The 19,351-nt window shown below is 38.6% G+C and overlaps 3 protein-coding genes and 2 non-coding genes across 12 annotated transcripts; 2 read left to right on the forward strand and 3 right to left on the reverse strand.

The window, feature by feature from the left end:
- Positions 1-546: 546 nt before the first annotated feature.
- Positions 547-6,982, reverse strand: LOC109854281. 2 transcript variants are annotated; one of them, XM_020427192.1, is made up of 6 exons: positions 5,911-6,982; positions 5,035-5,385; positions 4,731-4,951; positions 4,434-4,574; positions 2,530-4,163; positions 547-2,395 (listed from the first exon to the last, which is right to left on the reverse strand). In XM_020427192.1, the coding sequence occupies exons 1-6, from the start codon at positions 6,521-6,523 to the stop codon at positions 2,023-2,025; spliced, it is 3,333 nt and encodes a 1,110-aa protein (XP_020282781.1). In that variant the 5' UTR covers positions 6,524-6,982; the 3' UTR covers positions 547-2,022. The 2 variants fall into 2 exon arrangements, with proteins under 2 accessions (XP_020282781.1, XP_020282780.1); XM_020427191.1 differs by having other exon boundaries at positions 4,434-4,577.
- A 4,063-nt stretch (positions 6,983-11,045) lies between these two features.
- Trnam-cau lies at positions 11,046-11,117 on the forward strand. Its single transcript has one exon. It is a non-coding gene; the product is annotated as a tRNA-Met (tRNA).
- A 293-nt stretch (positions 11,118-11,410) lies between these two features.
- Positions 11,411-11,483, reverse strand: Trnak-cuu. The gene has a single exon. It is a non-coding gene; the product is annotated as a tRNA-Lys (tRNA).
- Positions 11,484-11,573: 90 nt separating this feature from the next.
- Positions 11,574-14,209, forward strand: LOC109854279 (cell division cycle 7-related protein kinase-like). Its single transcript, XM_020427188.1, has 9 exons — positions 11,574-11,990; positions 12,094-12,307; positions 12,426-12,519; positions 12,608-12,750; positions 12,851-12,971; positions 13,064-13,241; positions 13,332-13,481; positions 13,590-13,708; positions 13,793-14,209. The coding sequence occupies exons 1-9, from the start codon at positions 11,927-11,929 to the stop codon at positions 13,913-13,915; spliced, it is 1,206 nt and encodes a 401-aa protein (XP_020282777.1). The 5' UTR covers positions 11,574-11,926; the 3' UTR covers positions 13,916-14,209.
- Positions 14,210-14,512: 303 nt separating this feature from the next.
- LOC109854299 (protein unc-45 homolog B) lies at positions 14,513-18,926 on the reverse strand. 7 transcript variants are annotated; one of them, XM_020427229.1, is made up of 5 exons: positions 18,840-18,926; positions 17,464-17,902; positions 17,003-17,332; positions 16,470-16,910; positions 14,513-16,378 (listed from the first exon to the last, which is right to left on the reverse strand). In XM_020427229.1, the coding sequence occupies exons 2-5, from the start codon at positions 17,881-17,883 to the stop codon at positions 14,753-14,755; spliced, it is 2,817 nt and encodes a 938-aa protein (XP_020282818.1). In that variant the 5' UTR covers positions 17,884-17,902; positions 18,840-18,926; the 3' UTR covers positions 14,513-14,752. The 7 variants fall into 7 exon arrangements, with proteins under 7 accessions (XP_020282818.1, XP_020282819.1, XP_020282817.1 ...); XM_020427230.1 differs by having other exon boundaries at positions 17,464-17,899; positions 18,840-18,917; XM_020427228.1 differs by having other exon boundaries at positions 17,464-17,899; positions 18,727-18,874.
- Between the last annotated feature and the right edge of the window lie 425 nt (positions 18,927-19,351).

The following is a 19,351-nucleotide window of genomic DNA, read 5'->3' on the forward strand; positions in this document are numbered from 1 at the left end:
AAATATACTCTAGGGCACATATTTGGTAATAAAAAAATTCAGACAAAACAGGAAATGCACAGCAGAACTTAATATTTTAGTTGTGTAATTATAAATACATAATACAAATTTAGATATTTATCCTGAATTGTCTTGTGCTCTTCTCTTTACACAATGTCTCACGCGAAGATAGAATCTATAAAATTGCTGATAGAATATATATATATATATATATGTATATATACACATATGTATTCTATATCATTACTATTTTAACTAATATTATTTTAATTTATATATACACACACATATATATGTTTGTTATTCTCGATAATTAGTATTGTATCACTTGTATGATAGTGCTCACTTGCATATGGAACACAATTGTTGTACAATTATTCACACTGAAAGAAACTCGCAAATTTTTCGATCGAATTTTTGTTATCGTAAGATAAGTGTGTATTTTATTTCCGTTTAAATGTATATTCTAAACTTTTGTGTTGCACAATACGTGATGATCTCAATGGTTTGTATAGCGAATGGCTCTTTAAAATCATGATTCTTGTATTTGGTTTTGTTTTTTTTTTTTTTAGCCTACTACACTTATTTATATTGCTTTGCATTCGTGTGAATCAAAATTTACGAATAATTAAAACGTCAGTTCTTCTTTGCTACTGTAATATTTGTAATATTTGTGAAATTCTGTAATCAATTCTTATTTGTATACACTTTTTTTCTATGCACATATATGTTCTTCAATAATTATTCTGTAATTTTAGTCAAGATAAGTTAACGTGATTTCATACTGTATATACTAGAAGAGAAGTTTAATAATTATAATTGCATTCTAAATACAGTGCTTTTTCGAGACTTAAATGCTTGAGAATTCTTTCAGAACTGTTGTCGAAGACTGCGATTGTAGAGAGGAATATATGAATGAGACAATTATGTTTACAAACATACATACACACACGCACACACACAAACACATATATACAGACTTAGAGATCTGTACGTGTGTTTAACGCTGATGTATGTGCACTGGTTTGATTGCTTCATTCAATAATAAAGATTACGAACAAAACTTATATCGTTGAAAATATGCACACATACGTTTCATAAAATGTATGTACGATCTTTTTTTTTTGTTATTCTTTGCATCTATACTTGTTGTTTAATTTTGTGCACATGTGTAATATACTCAATTTTTGTAATTTTATGACATTTTTTTCTCTTAGTTATTTAAATATTAGAAATCGTAAAAACTCAGTTATATTTCCGTACTCTTTTATTTTTTCCAGTAATCTATTATTGAACAACAAACAATAAAATATAAATTTCTCGTATAATAATTTACAATGTCATCGTTAAATGGTGCTTTCTGAAGTGCGCGCGCGTTTTAAGCTAGCATTAAAAAAGTTTCATGGCATTTCACAAATTAAGTAACTTTTTCTTTAATTGTAAATTAATTCAATTTTTCAATATATTCTACATAATATATTAACATATTATTGCGATCTTTTTTGTGAGGAATTAACGTCCAATAAATAGAATAAGGGAGAGAAGCGTAACAATTTATTTTATTGTGCAAAAAAAAAAGCAAAAACCTTTGTTTCCTAGAACGAGACACATATCAACTAATATGTTAAATCATTGATTCTTAATAACAAAATATAAGCAGACATTTGGAATTAATAGTAATCATAACGTCAAATATAAAAGAACAAATTTTCAAATATATATATATTTAAATAATGCTGAATTATTTTACATATTCTTCCTTTATATTTGAAAACATATATTATTTTTTTTTTACGATGTATTAAAGTCTCATATACATTACAAACTAAAAAAAAAAAAAAAAACATGCACGCAGTTTCGAACATGAAAGTGAGGAAGTCTCAAAAGCGCACTTGCAACGATTGGTTTTTCATGTCACTGAATAATTCACAGATAATAAAGAAAAAAACACAAGGGTAAGAATGTCATACCCTACCGAAATCCCTGCGAAATTGCAAAACTACGCCCGCTAACTATTTCCTCTTACTTTCCAAGTCGTTTGATGCGAGATCGTGTGCTCAGCGATCGAGCGCTGGGATTGTACGGTGACTTCACTCTCTTAGCTATGCCGGACGCTGAGCTTGTCGCTGCGGGATTAATGGCCGCGCAAGTACTCACGCTTCCACCGTTACTGTTTGTTTGTTTAAGTTTATTGGATGACAATGAGGAAGACCTGACTCTACTCGATTGTAACGATCCACTGTTTGCGGACTGTTTCAGCTTGTTCGGCAGAGGCAATCGATTTTGTTTTACTACTCCGTAATGGTGAACTAACTGCGCGGATATCGTATGCCCGGCAATATCTACATTACGCGAACGTAACGTTTTTACGGGAGTCGCCGCCATTGTATCCGATCTAAACAAAATATAATAGAAAAATGTTTTTATTATTGCATTTAACAGACTGATTAAATGGATATTATCTATTCTATTGATCTGTGTGTGCGCCATTTAATTGAAATAATCAAATTGTTGACTAATTGCACCAACCTTAACCACCGTTGCGGTAGCGTCGTATCCGTAGGACCGATGATCGCAACTATATCTCGCGTCCTGTTTAACGTTCTTCTATCATTGCAATTGTTCATCCGATTATTTCTTCCTTGGTCCCAATCCCTTTTGCTAAAACTGCCTCTTAACTGTTGTAGTCGATTTGAACCGTTCATAGATGATCTTCTGATGGCTTTCACAGGTGTGACTTTTTTGCCTAAATTCCTACGTTGGAACGTGTTCGTTGACGAGGACAATTTATCCTGTCCGGATAACGTCGTCGTTGTAGCGGTGCTCAGTGTCGAATCTGGTCGCCCGTCCGACGTTGACCAGCTTAATCGGCCGTTGGTGTTCTCCGTTACCTGATTAGCCGGATCGTTCTCGTCTGTGGGACTCCTTCGCCGATCCTCGGAACGTGTTCTCCTCTTCGCACACGGTTCCTGTTGTTGCGCACAGTCGTTCCCGGCTTCGCTAAACGCTTGCGTCATCGCGCTATGTCTGCGTTTGTTGCTTACGCTGCAGTTAGGGTTCGATGACGCGTTTGTCAACTCCTCGCTCGTCGCGCTTTTCGCGATGGATTTCAATTTTTTGTAACGTGATTTCACGTTCACATAAGTCTTTGAATTTGAACACGACGCCACATCAGAATAGCCATTTTGAGTTTCGTTCGACGTGTTCAGACTGTGTCGTCGCTCCATGCTTCTGAGATCTCCTCTCTCCGGAGCGGGAAATAAAGGTCGCTTGTGTCTCGACTCGTTCAGATCGAAACTGTTACGTTTGATGGAAATAACGTGACTTCGACGTAATCTGTTTACAATAGGAACCGGTTGCGAGGTTTCCTCGCTCGTATCGGAAAATGCATTTTCCTGCGCCACGTTTGACGCTTTTGTCTTATCCGCTGATTTTGTTTTATCCGCTATTTCAGGCTCAGTAAATTTTTCTAAGTCCGGTATGGTCTTTTCTAATTCCGAAGTCAACTTGTCTAATTCTGGGGTCAGTTCCGAAATTACATTCTGTGCATTATCACTTTCCGCTCTTTCGTCCTTATTCTGTTCAGTCACTTGCTTCTTTTCGCTCGCAAGATCTTTCAATTTATCAAGAACGATTTCATCTACTTTCTTATTCTCTATATCCCCCGTTTCTTCTGGCATTTGGCTGGAAGAAATTTCGTCGACTTGAATACTCTTGCCGACGTCGTTAGTCTCAGCACTTTCCGTGCTGTTGTCCGTCGCGATGTCTCGTGGTTCCGAAGAAATATTCTCCTCTTCTGACAGATTCAAATTTTCGGAACACAAACTTGTTTCCAACTGCGCTACTTGATCGACAATATCTTCGTGATTCGACGAGTCCGGTTGTTTCGGTTCAACGTCAAGATTCGAGGAAAGGCTCGATGTGAGCAACGGTGATATCTGTGGCGGCAGCGGTGGCGGCGGCGGCGGCGGCGGTGGTGGTAGTAACGTCGATGGTGACGTCGATGGTGATAACAAAGGTATCGGCGCGTATGGCGTTGAAACTCTTGAATTAACTTCTTCGGATAGAGTTGAATTAACGTTCTCGGATACTGTACTCGATGTTGTGGTCGGTGTGTGTGTCCCGTGATGTATGACACGATCTTTCTTCTGATTAAGTAACACCTTTAATAGAAAAAAAAAAAAAAAAAGAACTATTGTAGCTACAGAATGAACAATATAGTTGGCAAATGTTCCGCAAATTTGGTGCTTTCTCATTTATGTTCGAAAAAATAACAAATCTATAGATTTTATTGTACACACATATTGTTATCGTATAATAAGGTAATATTATAGGTAATATTATTTATTGTATAAAAAACAAGATAATATTATAATTACAAGATAATATGAAACACATCGTATATTTGAAATATAAAAAGGCACAATATTTACCTCAGTACGAGATGGTCCCGAGGGATCCAACATTAACGTTACTACACTGGTATTATCTGCTCTTAATCTAGTTGACGACCACCTTTCTAATGCACGATCTACTAGACTCTTTGATGGATTTATCCACATTTGTAAGTCAACCTGCTATCAACAAAGTTTTGTATGTACATATATCTTACGATTACATAAACATACGTATAAAATAAATGCATAAAATATAGCTTTGTGTATTTATACATATATACATACACCCGCCAATAAATAAATATAATGAATAATTCAAACAATCAATCTTACTCCATTGCCAGTCTGTTGAGAAGCTATTAAATGTTTCTCGTTGTGTCTGTCTGTAGCCTGAACAATGGCCACTGCAGCTTGTGGCGACATCATGTTCCATAAGCCGTCAGTACCAAGAATAAGACAACGATGTGATTTAACATCAATTGGGATTGCTTTCACATCTGGTTCCGGTGAGACGACAAAGGTATTTAATTCGGAATTGTAACTCCATAAATCACCTAAAATGTTTGTTTAGAATTTTTAGGAAATGAGTTTTTTTTCAAATAATAATTTTTGCTTTCTTCGTGTATAACAGATCTACCTAATGATCTGGCTACCGCTAGAAATGGAATTTCATCCATATGAGTGGATCTACGAACTGGGCCTTTGTGTCCTATACGAGGTCGATTCCACACAACTCGTGGTACACCGGATTTACTAACTACTTTTCCACCTGATTCTTGAATGCGTGCCATTTCCGGTCCACTCTCCGGCTTGTGATCTTTCGTCAGGGGTTTCGCTTTCCATTGGGGATCGCCCTCTATTTGGTAGCCCAATATAATGGCAGAATCACCTACGTGTCCTATGTAAATCTTGCCCTTTCGTATGAACACAATACTGGCAGTCGTGCCAGCTGTGGACGGTAATCCAGATGCAGTTCTTGGCCATTTATCTGTTCGAAAAACAACATCAGATCAACGAAACGATCACAATGCGACTGTGAGAGATACAAAACAACATTTCAGCGATCAAGGTCGACTAGAACGGAGCGCCGACGCAACTGGTAAGGTTTTTTTTTCTTTTTGAACGCGCGCGCGCGCGCGCGCGACGACACCGCCGGAAAATGATTAAGGGCCAGATTGTGCGGATAAACGCGACGCGGGAAACCCGTCTCGCGTGATCCATTACACCGCCTTCTTCGAACTCGAATTTCCAGGTTAGCTCGAATGGGTTACATAACCTAAACCTCTAACCTAATCAGGTCTTAACCACCAGGTGATGGTGGGGAAAATACGCGGGACGGTGTCAGAAATTCCTGTAACGGAAAACCCCGCCGCAACAGACCGCAGGGAAATCGTATTCCACGGCGGGCGGTGCCTCGCCTTTCCGTCGGCGGCTCCGATTTCTTTCTGAAAACTTTTAATCTCGTCGTCGTGTGCGCGCACACATGCAAAATATTATTCCCGAGTTTTCGTACCGAGCTCCCGCCACATCGCGTAGTGCGTGTTCACATATCCGTCCCTGATTGCCCGCAGCACGTCTTCGTCGCGATCACTCCAGAAGTTCTTTTGCTTCACGATGCTGTCCATAAGGTGTTCCTTGGCGAATAACGCGGCCTCGCCGCCCCCGTGTCCGTCGAATATGCCAAAGAACGCGTATTCCAGATCCTTGTCATCCGACGTCGGCTGAAAGGCCACGCAAAACATGTCCTCCATGTATTTGCGGCCGCCCTGATTACAGTGGCCGGTCACTCGCAGGTTAACGCCGATGCTGAGCGGCATCTTGGCGACCGGAGACGATCTATCCAGTGATAACGGCGACCGCGATCGTGTCACCGAGCCACGAACACTGGTTCCGTTCTGTGTATATGGCGCGCTTTTTACGCGCTCTCTCACGAACCACACACCAACCGAACGGAAGTTCTCGCGTTCACTGAAGTTTGATGGTATTTGCCGAACAAGCTCGGTGAGCGCGCGCGCACACGCTTCGTCGGCAAAGAGAGGGGAGGAACGGGGAACCGGTGACGTTGCAGTCGCGGCGACGGCGCCGCGTTGGTGGGGATATCGGAACGACAAGCAAACGTGCATCATAAAGCGTAGAGGCGAGGCAGGGGCGGGAGGAGGAGACTCCGTTTTCCTCTTCTATTCACCGCGACGTCGTGTGTGTGCATTTTGTCTCTCTCTCTCTCTCTTTCTCTTCTCTCTCCCCTCTCCTTCTCCGCGCGCCTTCTCTCCTTGTACGATTTCACCGATACAAGCGTGGCCAACGTTCACCGACAACGTTTCTCGGAGAATCGAGCAAAGCGTGGCACAGCGGAAGATTTTGGAATGCACTCCGTTCCGCTGTTCCGCACATATGTTTTTCGAGTAAATCGTGTGCGACCTCCCCGTTCGCGGCCCCGACCGATCGCTCGGACGGATTTTGAACTTCGCCCGCGCCCATTGAACGGCAGTTTTCCCTTCGCGACGACCTCACGTAGAGCGACGACCGCCAGGCGAACATCATGGCGCAGAATAAAATAAACGTTGCGAACGTGCACGAACGTGTGTGCCCGCACACGTTTTTTTCATCAAGCGTCCCCCCGCACCGGGAGAGCCTTGAAAAGTTCGACGTGTTGGCCGGACGGAGAATAAATTTGCACGATGCGGACCTTTACGTCTTTAAGCCCAATGTCTCACGACAATTGTATATATATTTTCAGCACGCGCTTTCTCATTACGTCCAATTACTTTGCCGTCGCCACATACCGCCCCCTCTCTCTCTCTTTCCGAGCGATTTTCTAATTGGTCGCGGTAGAAACAGCGTGTTAGAAATGCGCTCTACCGTAGATAGACAAGGAGATAAGAGTGTGTTTCTGAACTTCGCGAAGTTTGCGACCATTAAACTTCGTTTGCAACGGATGCAACGAACGGCTGTGTATGTATAAAACGTATATATATGGGGACAAATATAAATTTACGCGCTCTCTAAAAGTTTTTGTCGTTTGTGCGCGCACTTTGGCTTTTGACGCGCGATAAAGAGAGAAAACACGCGCCTAAAGAGAGACTTATCGCGCGTCGAAGTTCTCTCGGGCGTCTGTCGCGAGGAGATAACGAAAAGTACTTTTTTTTTTTTTTTTTTTTGTTTCTTTCGAATAAAAGAGCGTCAAATATAAAATTCAACAAGAGGGTATGTGCAAAGTGGTTTTCAATATATTTCGTCGGAATTATATATCCGCGCGCTAATCTCTCTAGCTTGCGATCGACACAAATCGAGATATCTAAACGAGAAGAAAAAAGAAAAAAAAAATGATACACGCGCGCGCGGCAAATAAAATTGATTTACCCGCGATAATTGTTTATCTACCGATTAAGCACAGCTTCCAATCTTTATTTCAAGTTGTTGTCGAGGCGCGTCGCTCTTCGAGAGGCAATCTCTTACCTATCGATAAGTTCGATTGTGTGTTGCGCGCATCTAGTTTTTAAATCTATAAATATATATTCACACACAGTGTTCTTGTGCGCGGGCAAGTAGAGAGACTTCGGTAAAAAAAAAAAAAATTATATTTTCCATAAACTTCACGTTGAAACGATTGAATGATGTCAAACGTTTGAAGAACCGTCTGCCAGCTAGCGTTCTTCTCAAACATGTGTGCGCATCTGTTTGTTACTTTTCAAAAAAAAAAAAAACAATAAGTGTAACAAAAATTTTTGCTCAAGGACTGTGTTTTTTTTTGTTCTTCATCGACTTCCTGCTGTTTAAGGTGTTCGAGGTACAAATACGAGTTTGCCATGCGCGAATGCGAACGGCAAACTAGAGAGACGAGGCTTTATAAAATTTCCAAAAGGTCCCTACAGGCGGTAGCTTTTATCCAGTAACATCACCTTGGTTATATCGCGTCGCGTACACGACCGCGACCAGCAGGCGGCACATCTTCCCCCTTCGCTTCCCCATTCCCCCGATCGCGCGTATCCCCACCGCGCCGTGGAAACTTTACGCGCCCTCTGCCCCTCGCTCGCACCTTTCGTGCCATTTCCTCGCCGCTCCCGCGCCGCGCGTCGATCCTCTCTTTCCCGCCATTCCTTCGTCAACGCGGTGGCCCGTCAAACGTTGGTGTTCTATTCATGCCGCGCATCTCCGCTCACGCAGTCGCGCTGCGTTGCCGCATTTCCTTTCCTCCCGCCGATCTCTCGCCGCGAGCAGCAACCTGATTTCTTGTCCAGCTGGGCGGAATAATACCGCTGGGAAGATCTCTCGAAAATTTGTCCGGGAAGCGCGCTCGCGCGATTCTCCGGACCGATCGGAGATCGTTCGTAGGTTTTTCTCTTGAGCTCGGATCTGTCAGCTTCGACGTTCCCGGCACGTCGAAATGTTTTCACATGCATGTATTTCTTCTCGTTCCTTTTAATAACACGTCGATTGTAGGTACTTTAAAGTTTGTAATTTGTCCAGCATCCTGTTAATTTTTAACGGTCCAGTCAGGTGACTGCTCAAGTAACAAAGCGACATTTATGTCGGAATTCTATTTTTATTTGTACAACAACGGGTCCGCGTAAAAGAAGGAAAAAAAGAACGACGACGAAAAGAGAGCCAGAATTGTTTGTTTCGCTAGGCCGTTATCTCTCTTACGGCGAGCGAACAAAACGCAAAGGGGCACATGTTTGAACTTGTTCGATCGCGTCGGACGAGCGTGCGGCAACGTCGCATCGCGCCGTTCAAAATAGCTCTCACCAGCTGTGTGTTGGCGACTTTCGCCCGACCTACGGATGGAGTAAAGTCCGCGCGGAAATGCGCGCGATATTCCCGCGGAGGAAAATCGTCGGCGGACTTCGATCTAATGGGTCCGCGCGAACATGGGTCTGTTCGCTAGAAAAAAAAAAAAATGCGCACGTTCGAGAAACCAAGACGTTATAATTGCGCATGTGAATGACGAACACGATCGAAATGTGTCATCGGTTGCATCATCTCCTGAAAAAAGATGGCGACCGTCGTTCGTTCTGCGAACAGTTATGTGTCGCACTACGTGACTCAAACGTAAAGAGTCACGCTGTTGCAATTTAGCACGACGGCGAGATCGTGACGACAAAAGAGCTGACGGAAGGAAATAAGAGATGCAACACTTTCTTGGTCGGCAATGCCGGTAGAGAGATCTCTCTTGTCGAAGTAAAATTAAAAAAATATGTTTCGAATCAAAAATAATAAGAGGCCTAGACCAGTTGCGCCAGTTGCTGGTCGATCGTCCCGTAACACGAGACAGACAGATCGAACAATACCGCCATCTGTGTCTTATTGATCAAATTACGAAGACAATATCACGAGAAAAACTCTTTAGACTCGATTCCGAGAATCGCGATAATTTATATCGTTATCTCTTAAATATATCGTTCGGCCTTCTTTTCATGTTCTCAGCGCGTTATATAAGCCGATATTCATGTAACGATAATAAGCGGTTTGTACCGCTCGTTTGCAAACGAGATTTTTGTTCGTTTTGCAACGAACGTTTTCATCTGGTTTGATTTCTCATTAGTCGATTGGCGATTCAAGCGTTAAAGAATTACAACGCGCGAATTTGGATTATTGATAAAAAAAAACAAAAAAATAAATAGCGGAATCGGAAGATACAAACGTCGCAAACTTTCGCGAATCTCGACAAAAATGATCTTTTTTGCAGGAATGAAGACACAATAATGTTGAGACATGTCGTTTGATATTTACAAATCAACAATATGCCGAGGTTATATCGATTTCGAATAATATCGTGTCATCGTTGCGCGCAACGTGCAAATATTTTTGCGATCCAGGCGCAAAAAACTTCGAACTGCGAATAACAATTTTTGATTGTAATTTTTATCGTTACGGTTGCTTACGTGTTTGCGCAATGTGTGATATTGCAAAAATATTTTTTTATGCACGATACGCGTGCATTACGTATACATACATTATACAATACACGCACGACCTCTATGATAGCGGGCTTTTTATCGATTGTCCCTTGCACGAGCGAACGCAACACACGTGGATAAATGCGAGAGAGAGAAAGAGAGAGACAGAGAAAGAGAGAGACAGAGAAAGAGAGAGAGAGAGAGAGAGAGAGAGAGAGAGAGAGAGAGAAATCGCAAGCGTTTTCTAGAGTCGACTTGTCCGTGCAAGTTTGTCTCTTGTTAAAACCCTGTCTCATCGGTCTGACTCACAAGACAAACTGGTGACTTATATTGTTAAGATTACCCATTATCTGAGATGCCTTTTAAATGACGATTGCCTTTTAAACGTTATGAATGGAACAGTTTCCTTTATGAACGGAACAAGCAGGCTTTTCCGCACAGAGCTGTGTGGCATTAAAGATAAAACTAAAATCTACACACTATTTGTAAATAAATAAATTAAATGTGCATAGGAAAGTAAATGGATTTTCAAAAAATATACAGCTCTAAAGACAAGTTGTCACAATTTCGATTGGATTTTCGAAAGTTTAATTAATCGTCAATGACAATGACTTGTCATTCGACTAATCGATCGTTGGCCGATTAAGATAACGACTTTTGTTTCTTAAAATTCTAACATTTACAAACTTATAAACTCTACAGTTTATTCCCTCATTATTTGACTTACTTTTAAAAGCATTTGATACAAGCAAGCAGAGTGGCGCAGTGGAAGCGTGCTGGGCCCATAACCCAGAGGTCCGTGGATCGAAACCACGTTCTGCTAGTTGTAAGTTTTTTTTTTCTATTTTTTATGTATTTTAGTCTTTTTACGACAATTATAAGTAAATCTATGTATTCTGTTGTCTCCCTGAGATAAGATTTTTTTATGTAGTCAATAGTTGTGAGAGATCTGTATAGAAATTTAATAATAAAACTCACAATCTCTCTACTTTTTTCTTCATTCATAATTCTTTACAACTTTAAATCTTTTAGATAAATTTAAATGAGAATTGCGTTTAAACATATAGTACACGTTAAAGTACAAGTAATTTTTGGAAGATAAAAAAAAAAGAAACTCGCCCAACGTGGGGCTCGAACCCACGACCCTGAGATTAAGAGTCTCATGCTCTACCGACTGAGCTAGCCGGGCTACTTATCACGATCTGCATTTAATGCAGTAGATGAGTTGCCATTTTAACGATACCGATCAATATTTATATAACAGTTTATAATAAGTAGCATTAGATTTTTTTACACACATATAACTGGGTAAATAAAAACAAGTTATCACGAGAATATTTTACTACATATTTTACTATTTATAATATGCACTTGGATAAATTCACTCATTGATCATTCTCTGAATATGGCGCCAATTTCTAAAAGGTTATGTCATATATACGTGATAGCGCTATAGTAGTGTATTAGAAAGTTTATATTAATGAGTGTTGATGAGTTATTAATGATGTGTGAGACCGTGTGAGATTGTGCGTAATTGATAAAGAAAAAATTCGGTAGTGTAATTAAAAATGATTTAAGAAAGAAATGAACGACTAGTATATAGAATAGTGGATGTTTTGAAAGTTAGATAAAATGGAACTCAGTGAGGGAACGGATCAAAACGTTAACAAGGATCAAAATAACGAAAACGATGACGGTATTGTTTTTATATTCACATGACAGTTGATAGTTCTTGTAAAAACTTCTTTATTTACGTACATTTACTTGCTATATTTTATATCAATACATAATTGTTCTAGCAAAAGGTAGCTGTGCCAATCTTAAGAAGTCGATACCACTTGTGAATAAATTGTTTCACATACATTATAAAGTTGGAGAAGGTGCATTTAGCTCAGTGTTCCTGGCTACCTTGAAGTCTTCCAAAGAATGTAAAAAATTTGCGCTGAAACTTCTTATACCTACTTGTCATCCCGAGAGAGTTAAACGTGAACTGGAATGCTTGCAAATGATAGGGTATACTAAACAAAATTTGTTTCATATCAATTTATTGACATAAAATAAATAGTGAACTAATAATACGCAATTATTGATACACTGATTAAAAAGTTAATGTAATTTATTTATTTTTTAGAGGCAAGGATCACATTGTTAGCTTAGAATTGTGTTTGAGACACCAGAGTTCAGTAGCATTTGTCATGCCGTATATGAAGCATGAAAAATTTTCAGTAAGTTTATAATTTGTATTTGAAAACTTGTTTTTTTTTTTACTAAAGAGAGATAAAAGTATATATAATTAATATTGATTACAATTAGGAATATGTCAAAGAAATGACTGTTGAAGAAACAAAGGATTATATGAGAGCTTTGTTAACAGCTCTACAAAGAGTCCACAAATTTAACATCATACACAGAGATATTAAACCAAGTAACTTTCTTTACAATCGTATAAATAGAAGGTAAATTTTTATTATAACATGTATAGTAAAAACAAAAATAATGATTTTTATAATTTTAGTAAACTCAATAAATCGATCTAACAATTTCTTTTTTTTACAGATATTTATTGGTAGATTTTGGTCTTGCTCAACAATATAATGTAGAGAATACGTGGGCTGGAATAGAAATAGAAGAGAAAAATATACAAATGTATACTACAAAGCGAAAAAGATCTGACGAGGTAATATGTGCATTTATTCTCATGTAAATATAAACTAAGTGCAATGTGTTCCAATGTTTCTTTTGTAATTTTTTGCTGTATTTTCTCTCCAGAATAACTTGAGACTTAATTCTACTGGAAAAAAAGATGCGGATAACAAGTGTTGTTGTTTTGGAAAACCCAAAGTTTGTTCGATATGCTTAGGAAAACCGCAGCAAGAAGCACCTCGTGCTGGTACACCTGGATTTCGTGCTCCGGAAGTTCTACTAAAGTATCCTTGGCAAACACCAGGTATCTCAAGAAATGAGAAAACATAGAAAGTATAAAACACAACTTCGTATTTAATTTTTGTGAAAAAATAAAAAAAATGCGATATTTTAGCAATTGATATTTGGGCCAGCGGTGTAGTGATGCTGTGCATACTCAGTGGCACACAAACGTTTTTTCGTTCACCCGACGATTGCACAGCTTTAACCGAAATCACAACAATATTTGGATCTCAAAAAATGCAACAATGCGCAGAAAAATTAGGTACTATAATAATTTATTTATTCACACTTAAGTTTGTATATTTTTCATTTTGTTGATTTTTCTTGATTTTGCATTGTGTTTTATTTATTTTGTTTTTGTTTGACTCAGGTAAGAAAGTTATTTTTAGCGAAAATTTACCAGGCATTGATATTGTATCTTTATGTACAAAGTTACAAAACAGAAACAAGAGAGTTACATGTGATAGGGAGAATAGTGTACACAACGAGGTATATTTTGTTTTGCACTCTTTTTTTTTGTTTTTAAGAATAATTTTAAGATGTGTTCAAAATTATGGCGAAAATTTTTTTAAGGTATTACTAGATATCCAATATCCAAAGGAAGCTTACCATCTTTTAACAAGACTTCTAGATCTCGATTACAAAACACGCATTACCGCAGAACAAGCTTTGTCTCATCAATTTTTGAATTCGTGATGTCTTGTGATGTTCAAACTACAACTTTTTTTTGTTATATACATTATTGTATTTTTAAGTTTATTTTTCTTGTTAAAATATATGTGTAATAATACAATAACATATATTTAGTCTAAAAAAAAATTAAAGTTATTAAGAATTTGAAACTCAATCCCGGTAAAATTTGAAATTTAATTAACAATTTAAGTATTAATATGCGAGAAATTAAAACTTGGATTTAAACTTGATCTCTACTACTGTACAATATCACTTTTTATAAGCAAAATGGTGAATTATACTTTATATATCTTATGAGCATGCAAATAAAATGTTTTGCTTTAAAAAATTTGGCTTCTTTTTGAAACATTGAATTGATAAAATTTTTTAAAGAGATATAAAAAAATACATTTGATGTATAAATATATATAATGTAAATATAATATATATTTAATATATATTTAGTATATATATAATATATATTTGATATAGTGTATGACACACAATAAATTATACAATTTCTATTGTCAATAATTAAATATTTATACATTATATTTTATGTATATAAATATATCATATATTTACACGATACTGAACATATATTTATATTCAGCTTTTTAATGCGATACTAATTAAGTATCGTGAATTATTACAAACATGAATTACGTATACATAAAATATATATAAAGATTTCTAAGATATGTATAAATATCATATATTTTTTTATAGCTGTAAATGATCGATAATCTTGTTAACAGAACTATAAAATTGCAAAAACTTAAACGTAATAGTCATTCAATTATTTTATCATGTAAGGCACTTCAGAGTTTAACGTGTGTATAAGTATTTTTTTTTTTTTTTTTAATCTATATGTTCTATATTACTAGTGCTCTGTGATTCTTGTGTCTCTCCGATATTCCTAATTAGTTCCCATTTTGCAGCAGCTTCCAACGCGGCAGATGCTAATTCCTTGATCTTTTTATTTTCTATATTATCGTTTTTACTTAACGCCATCAATATTTCCATCACGTCAGTTTCAATGAGTCTCGCAGCGACGTCTTTCGTGCTCTTCATCATGTTCAGTACGATTATGACACCCCTATGTTGCATGTCGCTGTTCGGATTGGCGAGTAGAAAACGCAGGGATTCGAGCCAATCTTTCGAGTCGAAAATTTTTATACAAGCTGCTTTGCTGACCGACGTCAGCATTGCCAGCGCTCCAGCAGCCGCCATGCTGGTATCTTGATCCTCTTCTTCGCACAGTATCACGAGATACTTGACCCGGTCGTTCTCTTTCTCAAAATACTGTATCGTTTCATCGCACATTATTAAATTATTTATTACCTGCGTGGCTGCGCGTCTCAACATGTCGTGGTCTTCGTACATGTAGGATTCGATCTTCTGGAATCCTCCTTCCTTCAATATGCGTTTTCGCACGCTGTCGTTAACACCGGCCAGATTGCACAGAGCCATCAGACTTTCAAAGTTCTCGAGAGCGGAACACTCCGGGTTTAGAAGATTAATAAACGGACGAACCACTTCCATGATTCTCTGGCCTGGAAACGCGACTTCTGGGTTTATCGTGATACCCAGACGAGCCAGAGCCTGCGAGGCCTGCTTCTTTCCCTTCTCCGTGCCGTCTAACGCTAACGGCAACAGTGCCTTTGCACCACCCTGTTGGACGACTATTCCTCTCACCTCCACTTGACTGCATATCGCATTGAAAACGCGCGCTATTAATTCCTTGCTGTTCTGACTGTCTGTCTTCGCGAGGCTGACCAGGGCGCTGGTCACACCGGCCTTGGCTAACGTGCACAGCCTCTTGTTCACGAAGTCAGGTTCGTCCAGCTCATGTTCCTCGGGTATATGATGTTTCGCAAACTTTGCTAGTTCTATCATTTCAGGTATGAGTTCTTGTTTATCGTAAGCATTGCACAAGTTCACCAACGTAGTGACCACGCCGTAAAGAACCGATTGATCGCCGGTCTTGGCAACCTCGATCATTGCCTGAATGGCTTCCTGATCCTCGATCAGCTTTTCCTTGACTTCGGCATCGAAAGTGAGATATGACAAACCCTCTACAGCCCATTTCCTCATATCCTTCTGTTTCTTGGGATTGATCAGGAATCGTCTGCAAGCCTCTGCCAGTTTCTTCGTCGCTCCTTCCGCAAACGGTTTTATAGTCGCGTCCGTACCTCCGGAACTGCCCAATTTGCACAGTCCTACTAACGCTCGCACTCGAATTGAGTCGTCTTTGGATTGATATAATTTTTTCAGTATATTTACACCTTGATTTATAATCGTTGCGGCTTTATCTTTCTTCGATGCAGCCGCAACGATGCACTCGCAAGCGACCTTCTGCTGCAGCACATCGTCCGTTCCCGCCATGACGAGAATCATTTCCAAAATTCCTTCTTTAGCCACGATCGCATTACCAACGTCCAGCGGGCCCAGTAATAAAGTCGTTATCGCAACCACCACACGTACCTAATAAAAACAATAGGTCAATCCATAAATTTAATTTTGCATAAAATAAATTTATGTTATAGAATATAAGTGTTAGAGCCTCTTCACATACCTTGGATTCTATATTAGGCGTAAGCAATTTATCTTTGATAAATTCATCAATAGCGTTTCTGAACTTTTCTTTAGCGGCGTCATAATACATGTTCTCATATATTTTAGCTAGACACACGCTAGTTATGGTTCGCGTAGAGGACGTAACGTCCATCGAGGATTCATATTTATATTCCTCCATCTCGCTAGCCACTTCCATCAACCTCTGCAATCCGCGAAGATCGACTAATCGCTCGGCCCAGTCTAATGCGGTGTAATGAACGTTTCGGATAATAAGCTCTATAATTGCGTCTCTAGCGAGGCCTGTAATTGTTCTATTTGTCACACTGTACAACAAACACGACAGAATCGTGTCTATTTCCTTTTTATGAACCTCGCATAGAGCTTTGTCGGGTTTCGAATCAGGCTTGTTGTCCAATCCGCTGTAAGTATTTAATATAGTCTGAAATCACAATGTAGAGTTTTAATCACGTTCGATTACGTACATATGATTTCAATATCGTCATGGCGGGAGAAGGAAATTTGTGTCATTACCTGTAAACAATATTGCGCCGCAGTGACTCTTTCTGCGAATTTACTGTTTATCATCTCCAGACACCATGGCAAACCAATATCTGCTATGATGGACTTGGTCCGACTGATATTGTTTTTGCATAATTCCCCGACAATGCGAATCGCGCTACATATTATTTCTTCGTTTTTCTCCAATTTCAAGAGTTTTGTGATTTTTGACACACCTCCCTCTTTAAAGATCTCCTCCGCACCAGCTCTTTCACGTGCTAGCACAAGCAGATTGTTCATTGCAGTCTCGCGTTTCTCTTTATCGTTGGTCATGGTAAAAGCTAAGTCAAACATTTGCGACACCTAACATAACAAAATTAAATAACTTAGAAATACATAGTGGTTGCAAATAAATACATATTTTGATTAGTGTACATCAATAAAAGAAATAATGAAAAGAGCGAAAGAAAACTTATTTTACAATTTTTACTTACTTTGGCACTGACGCGTGAATTCTCCTTAAATCGTTCTTGTACAATTTCATGTAAACGTGTAGCTATAGGTAGAATAGATTTGTTATTGGGATCAGATAAAATGATATTTCTCGCATCTCTGTAAGCTTCCTCAAATCTGTCCAATGCTTCTAACGCCTGACATCTGCGAAACAACGCCTTGGGATCATTAGGACATATCTTCAGTGAGTCATCACAATCTTTGACCACTTTCTCATAATCTTTTAGCTTCAAAAAAGCAGCAGCTCGATTTTTATAGTATACTGCTTTCTCAGTATTATCTTCCTTTGCTAATTTCAATGCATTTGTATAGCAATTCAAAGCTTCTGACCAGTTGCCTTTGTTAAACTCTTCATTACCCTTCTCCTTCCACTCTTGTGCAGTTATATCCGATTTCGTCATGATGTAATACAAAAATCTGCTACACACAAAATACATGAAAGTTAGTTTTATAAAGTATAAAAAATGTGTATTGTTTCAAATATAAAAGTTTGTGCAAAATATGTATACATAGAAAATCTGTCGAATATATAAAACACTATATAATAAATGAAAAAACATACAAGTAAAATCACACTTGAAGTATAAATTTACCTTGACACAAATTTTTATAGCTCAAAAAGTCTCAAAATAATCATAAACTTCAAGGATCAGTGAGTAATTCACTTTTTTTAAAAATTTTGTCGCAAAATATACACAATTGGAAAGATAAACTTGTGTGATTTCCAAGTCAGCTCACGCTCGCTCTGAAGATTCGATTAGAAGCGAAGGCGCTCGTGCGTCGTATTATAACCGGTGTAGAACTATCTAGACGCGTCGCGACATTCGTGAAGTTTATTTTCGGCTTGATGTTTTTGACACAAATGGGAGCGTAAAGTTAAAGATAGAATCAATGACGCTTTCATTTCCTTTTTGCTGTGTTTAGTTATATGTACCGCTGATCGAAAATTCTGGTTTGAAGCGATGATCAATCATATACATTTCATTGATGACATATATTTTGTTATTTTATTTATTGCACAAATATGTGTACATATTTGTTTCTCTCGCTATAAACAATAAATTACTTTTTTCTCCTTTCTGTGTGTAACTATATGATAAAAGATCTTGGAACAAATAGCGAGATCTATTTAACACGCACGATGAGACACACGACACACACTGATAAGCACCGATGAGCATTCACACGCATTATAATACAATATATTATCGGTCAATAATTGGCAAAGAATTAAAATAACACACGTGTGAGGTTAAGAAACGGAAAATTTCTTCAGATTTCAGATACTAGCACAACAGGCGCGCGCTACACGCACGCTATTGTTATTTTTATTTAACGTGTTGTCAGTGAACACAACCTGTCACCGCGATGACAGATAGTATATACTTCTTCTTCTTCTTTGCACTTATGGCTCCGTGCCCCTTTAACTGTTTAGGCACCGGCCAGTCTTTGCTCAGATAGTATATACGTCTTATGAACCATAAAATACACATATGAGAAATGTCAGAAATAACGCATGAAAATCAAATTCAAAAAATAGTGAGAGAGAGAAGTGGAAAAACAACACGTGACTAAAGTTACATGACAGAGAAAAAGGTAAAAAAGAGAATATTATATATATTATATGTAATATTCTATATCTATATATAATACATACACATACGCATATATGTATATATATATATATATACCGTAATCACGTGACCGAAGTCAGTAACATCGCTGCAGTTGCGCAGCCGAGGTCAGTGACTTCACTGCAGTCACGCGACAGAGGTCATTGACCCCGCCGCGGTCGCGCGACCGAGGTCAGTGACCCTCCCCCCGCCAAGGCCGCGCGGCCGAGGCCAGTGACCCCGCCCCCACCAAGGC

Source organism: Pseudomyrmex gracilis, unplaced genomic scaffold (genome assembly GCF_002006095.1).
Source record: "Pseudomyrmex gracilis isolate BER0280 unplaced genomic scaffold, ASM200609v1 scaffold_62, whole genome shotgun sequence".
In the NCBI taxonomy this organism is placed as follows: Eukaryota; Metazoa; Arthropoda; class Insecta; order Hymenoptera; family Formicidae; genus Pseudomyrmex; species Pseudomyrmex gracilis.